Source organism: Teleopsis dalmanni, chromosome X (genome assembly GCF_002237135.1).
Source record: "Teleopsis dalmanni isolate 2A chromosome X, ASM223713v2, whole genome shotgun sequence".
NCBI classification, from domain to species: Eukaryota; Metazoa; Arthropoda; class Insecta; order Diptera; family Diopsidae; genus Teleopsis; species Teleopsis dalmanni.
In genome coordinates this window covers 17,891,753-17,898,191 of record NC_051848.1, presented here as the reverse complement: position 1 = coordinate 17,898,191, position 6,439 = coordinate 17,891,753, and the positions used below count along the sequence as shown (strand labels likewise).

Here is a 6,439-nt window from a genome sequence, read left to right as displayed (position 1 = left end):
CAGTGTTTACGTCTCGATTCCTCTGATCATTTTAAGGGCATCGTAAAGGGTGCTGCATGTCTTCAAGTAATTTAAACAAACATTTAACTGAACAAGTTTTTTTTACATCAAATTTGTTAAATTTTTGGTATCGCTTAGAATTGGAGTAAATATTTAGCCCTGAGATCATATTACAGTTTTTTAAATTTACGAAAAAAACAACAATTTAAACGATTGAAATATATTGTCCATATGTTGTACATCAACTCAAACAGTGAAAACGAGAAGTAGATCTAGATAATAATAAAGAGAATAAATCTATTCTATTCGTGTTTAGAATAGATTCGTATAGAATAAATACTCTTCTATTATTAAAAGCCAAATTCTGGAGTCTTCTATTATTGAGCAGTTATTCTCAATGTAGTTTCAGAAAATATTGCATCGTCGTCTTCAAACGAATGGGAGCGTAGTTTGTTGGTATTTTGTTCAACGATGTACTCCACGATCACGATCACTTGCTTACTTTGGGATGCTGTTAAAAGCAAAAAAGAAAATGAAGTATTCCGCACAGAGCTTAATTTTTTGAAATAATCCTTCCAAAGCAAATATGTAAATGAATGACAACGGAGTGACACAACATAACTTAGTCTTCCTATTTAAGTTCACGTGTTCTCCCTCAGTTCTTGATGTCATTCGTTTCAGTAGGCAGTTGTAACGACATAAATGTAATACCATATCTCCAAGCTAGTAATGTTTTCTAAACATTTTTATTATTACACTCTTGTTATTTTTCGATACATATACATATGTATGTTTAAACTGTTTAAACATTCATGATGTACATAGACAACTATACAATCCAAATTTAGTTAAAATCTATGGAGAGTGTATAATAATTCATCAAGATGTTCTGCACTAATTTGGGATTTGAAATTGTGATTATATTGAAAATATAGATAATTGAAGTAACGAATTTTAGAGATAAATGTCTAGATCTCGCGACATATTTGAATTAATAAATGCGCGCCAAGTTTTTGAAAACTACATCCAAGCCACGTACATAGATTAAATCAAATATTCTTCCCGTACATATTTTTTTATTCAAATAACGTAAAGAAGCAAAAATACGGTATCACAACATTTCGTTTCATAAAAATATTTAAAATAACACGAATAAAGTAAATATGTAATTGCAAAAATAGCTTACAACCTTTTCGTATCGTCAACTTTGACATTTCACAAATGACAGCTGAGAAATGACAGATGACAGCTGACAGCTGACGTGTTGTAATGCGAATGTTGCGAAAAGGAATATTGCGATATTGCGAACATGTAAGAATGTTCTTGAAAGTTAATAAGTAGTGATGAAATTTTGTAGTGCAAATGGGCGAAAGAATAAAATATTAAATATCAATAAATTTGTTAGTAATTTTAATTTAATATAAAACATGCCAAAACACTTAGTACTGTTTTTGTTATTGGCTTGTGGTAGCGTTGTTATCAGGGCTAATGAAGCAACGTCACCAAAAAGCGAACAAATCGTTCCACCAGAGGAAGAGAAAATAAAACAAAATGCACCAGAAACAGTAATAATTGAAAAAGATGGACTTAATACCGGTGCGGATGTAAATGTAATAAATTTGCCAAATAATACAAATACCTCAAGTATAAACGGAACAACAATAAAACCAACTATTATAGTACTGAACACAACACAAAACGTCACAACGCCTACAGCAGATCCGCCATTACCGGATCATCATGCTGTAGAACAGGAGCACAATTCGTCATTGTCCCTTTTCTTTGTTATATGCGTTATTATGCTCGGCATATTGCTGATACACTCGATGCTACAAACTGGCTTTCAATATTTGCCCGAAAGCATTGTTGTTGTATTTTTGGGTGCACTAATTGGCTTGTTGCTTAAGGTGATGTCGGGCGAGAATGCGAGTTGGAAACGTGAAGAAGTATTCTCACCCACAGGCTTCTTTTTAGTGCTTCTTCCACCTATAATTTTTGAGTCTGGTTATAATTTGCATAAGGGGAACTTTTTTCAAAATATTGGTTCGATTTTGGTGTTTGCCATATTTGGTACAACTATATCAGCTTTAGTAATCGGTGCGGGTATATACTTATTAGGATTAGCAAAAGTTGCTTACAGGTAAAAAGGCATAAAATGTTGATTCAGTATATTTACACTAAATTTTTTGGCTGTTTATTTATGTTTTTTCATATAAAACATATACATACATGTACATTTAAGATTTTGTATGTTAACACTATCTCAAGACCTTGTACCTTTACACTCTATAATAATTATTTATTTCCAGACTGGATTTTTCGGATTCATTTGCTTTTGGATCGCTTATATCTGCTGTAGATCCAGTTGCAACTGTTGCCATATTTCATGCACTCGATGTAGATCCTGTATTGAATATGTTGGTATTTGGTGAGAGTATACTTAATGATGCTATATCTATTGTATTAACAACAACTATAACACAATCGGCGCATAGTCCATCATACGCTAAAGGTACAACGGGTGAGGCCATTATATCTGCTCTGAAAACATTTTGCGAAATGTTCTTTGCCTCAGCAGGCATTGGTGTTATTTTTGCTTTAATATCAGCCTTGCTATTAAAACATATTGATTTACGTAAACACCCGTCTTTAGAATTTGCAATTATGTTAATGTTCACCTATGCACCATATGTGCTAGCGGAGGGCATACATTTAAGCGGCATCATGGCCATACTTTTCTGTGGTATCGTTATGTCACACTATACACATTTCAATCTCTCAACTGTTACACAAATAACGATGCAACAGACTATGCGAACATTATCTTTTATAGCTGAGACGTGTGTATTTGCTTACTTAGGCTTAGCCATATTTTCGTTTAAACATCAAGTGGAATTATCATTTGTCATTTGGGCTATAGTTCTGTGCTTAATCGGTCGCGCATGCAATATATTTCCACTGGCATTTTTGGTTAATAAATTTCGTGAACATAAAATAAATAATAAAATGCAATTCATTATGTGGTTTTCCGGTTTACGCGGGGCCATTTCGTATGCGCTATCTTTGCATTTGGATATCGAAAGTGATGAAACGAGACACGTTATAATAACAACCACTTTGATAATTGTGTTATTTACAACATTGGTATTTGGTGGCTCCACTATGCCATTGCTTAAGTATTTGAAACCCGGCAAAAAACGTCGTACACGATCAACACGCAATGCTGGCACAACAGATAGCAATAACCCCTCACGTCGAAAACGCTCCAAATATATATCATTGTCTAAGACACGTGAGTGGGGACAAGCTATCGATTCAGAACATCTGTCCGAACTTACAGAAGAAGAGGATGTCTCTTTCGCGCATAGTCGCATAGATGGCTTTGGTCGTTTGGATCGGAAATACTTTATACCATTCTTTACGCGCCGTTTCAACAGTCAAGAGTTACATGAGTGTAAGTCTCAAATGGCGGATCTGACAAATAAATGGTATCAAGCGATACGTGTTAGCCCATTAGATTCTGATGAATCCGATGAGGAACTGGGTATGTCAGCTAGTACTAGTCAAAGTACGTTAAACACGCGTTCCTAGATAACTACATTTGTAACATGTTATATATTCATACAATGACTTGTGATTGGCTTTAAATAAGCTCTGCTGTGACATAAGAAACGAAATGAAAACTGTATCGACTTAAAATGCCAACAGAATTTGTTCAAGTTTAGAAGCTCAAAACTTTACACATATATTTTGATAAGTATTTTATTTACACAAGTATTTATTTTGTATTTAAATACATAAATAAGTTTAAAATCATAGATATGCAATCAAGTTTTGAGGTGAGGGAAATTTAAGAAAAATATTTCAACAGCACATATTTGATAGGCAAAAATTTATTAAGTATCTTAAGTAGTATTTTTGAATTTGTATTACACATACCTACATTAATTTACGTGTATGTTATATTTGCCATCATTAGTATCGTCCATACTAAAGTGCATTCTTTCATCATTAACAAACTTACTTGCTTAATACAAAATTGTTGTAGAAGGCTAAAACGAATGTTTGCCTATAATCCTTACGCATGGAATATTGAAAAATCAGTGAAGAAATAATCGGATTTAGTTATTCGTAGCATTTCAAAAATAACTATATTAAATAGTTCTGTATAATATATGTGGAGATTATGCGAACGTTGAAGTTGTGAAAACATATTTTGGTATTGCGTTTGCATAATTTCAATAAATCACTGAGTATTCCTTATATGCCAACTTATGATGGCAATTATTCTCTTAAGATTGTTATTTAAATCAAACTACATTTAAATATAATAGTGATGCATATAAGATTAGTTGCAATGGGTGACAAATCTGAGAAACATTTGAAGTAAAATTGTATTGAACTCACATGTTTGAAAAAATTGACTGAAGCTTATTTTTGCTGCATAGTCATCTATTCTAAATTTTCTGCGTGATCATGTCATGCTTAAAATTGTTTTTAAAGCCAAGTAAAAAAAATCTGAAAAGATGTCACTAAAAAACTTGCAAATAGTTGATACTGTTTCTGCATAGTGATCCAAAAATTGGCCTTTAAATTTATTTTCTTAAAAAAACACTACACTCTGCTTTGAAGGAGTGCACAGTAACAGTCTTTATTGATATAGATCAGACAATCAATCTTTTAACCTAATCGTTAGCATGGAACCTGTCTATTTTATAGCACCAATTAACTTCTCATATCTTAAAAAATATAACGGACTTTTATGCAAAGTACCCCTACTCTGCTAGGTCGGGGATCCTTCAGTGACTACGGTCAAAATTGTTAGTCAGAGGAATAACAGGAAAGCGTTACTTAACTGCTGTCACTACCCGGCATTTGCAAGAGGGCGTCTATGCACTGTAGGTTTTTACGTCCTTAAGTCTCTATTTCAGAAACCAAATGCGTGCATTAAAGAAATTGTCTATTTCACTAAATCGATACAGTAGTTTAACGGGTGGAAATATAGCTATTGCTGCCCAAAATTCCATCGATCATCTAGTATTTTAGTACTCAACGGGCTCACTTACAGCTTAAGTAAGCTCGTCTTTAATCTCATAGATACAAAACAACTGATTCGTCTAGATAAAACACTGTCTAATAGTTAGGCATGTCAACTGGTTTGAGGGACCATTTAGTAACTACTGTCAAATTTCTAAATCAAAGGAGAAAAAAAAAACCTTACTCATTTGCTCAAATACTTTCTGGCATACGTAGAATGGTGTCAATGCATGCATTAAAAACATTACTAGCTTCGTTTAACCGACACGTATTAAAGCCTTTTGGTATATCACACCGAGTTCACTCTGTATTGACTATTGGTAAAGTTGTAAGTCAGAGAAAAAGCTTTACTGATCTACTTCGTCACTGACAGACACTTGTCGGAAGATACATATGCACTATAGATTTTTACTTTTTTAAGTCTTTATGCATTAAAAACATTGTTCATTTTATTAGATCGACACATTGGTTTTTCAGACGGATTTCAATGATCAGCTAGTATCTTGAAACTTGGTTTCGTTATCCCAACGGGTCCACCAGCGACTTAAGCGAGCTCATCTTTATTCACATTGAAGTAGGTAAATCAGTTGATGGTGTAAATCACTTTCTGCTGCTGTCAAATACAGTTAATTTATTATAGACGATGATTGTATTGTTTTATAACCTCTTCGCACTCTCCTTTATTCGGTCTCTGTTAAATAGTTCTTCTCATATGGTCCCATTCCCACTTAAGTTATATCGATAATTGGATCCGATTTTCACTTACAATGCGTGGTGACGATTTCGAGTTATGTATAATTGTGTAAAATGTTTCTCAGTCGTGATTTATACTTAATTTTGTTAAATTAATTTTATAATTATTTGTTTTTAAGTTTACAATTCTGCTTCGTTGTTACTAAATATATTGTTAAATGGGTTTTAATAATTATTGTATCATATCGGTTTTTATTATTAGTCAGTTTATTAGTTAGAATTAAATGCCGAATGTTTTTAATTTTTTTTAGAATTCAGGTTTTTATAAAAATTCAGTTTTATAAAGCTTATATTTTGTTGTGAAAAGTGCAATGTTAAATATGTTGATAATCAACCTTTAAGTGCAGGTCCAAATGCCAGTATTTTAATTAAAACTTTATGTTCTCTTATTTTTTACATTATTTATATTAACTGTTTTAATTGTAATTAATAATTAATACATTCAAATGTGAAATCATTAATTATTTTAAATTCGAATACAGCCATATTCAAATTTAAAATCGTTCCGTATTTTTATATTATTAAATCTTGTAAATTATTAAATAAACGAAGTCAAAATCAAAACTAACTATTTGTAATAGTTACAAAGTATTGATATAAATATTTTTAAAATTTTTTATTAAATGTAATATATGTGAAATTCAAACCA

The 6,439-nt window shown here is 32.1% G+C and overlaps 1 protein-coding gene across 1 annotated transcript; it reads left to right on the top strand.

The window, feature by feature from the left end:
- The first annotated feature begins 1,293 nt into the window (after positions 1-1,293).
- Positions 1,294-6,183, top strand: LOC119687461 (sodium/hydrogen exchanger 8). The gene is made up of 2 exons (XM_038101783.1): positions 1,294-2,140; positions 2,310-6,183. The coding sequence occupies exons 1-2, from the start codon at positions 1,428-1,430 to the stop codon at positions 3,589-3,591; spliced, it is 1,995 nt and encodes a 664-aa protein (XP_037957711.1). The 5' UTR covers positions 1,294-1,427; the 3' UTR covers positions 3,592-6,183.
- The last annotated feature ends 256 nt before the right edge of the window (positions 6,184-6,439 follow it).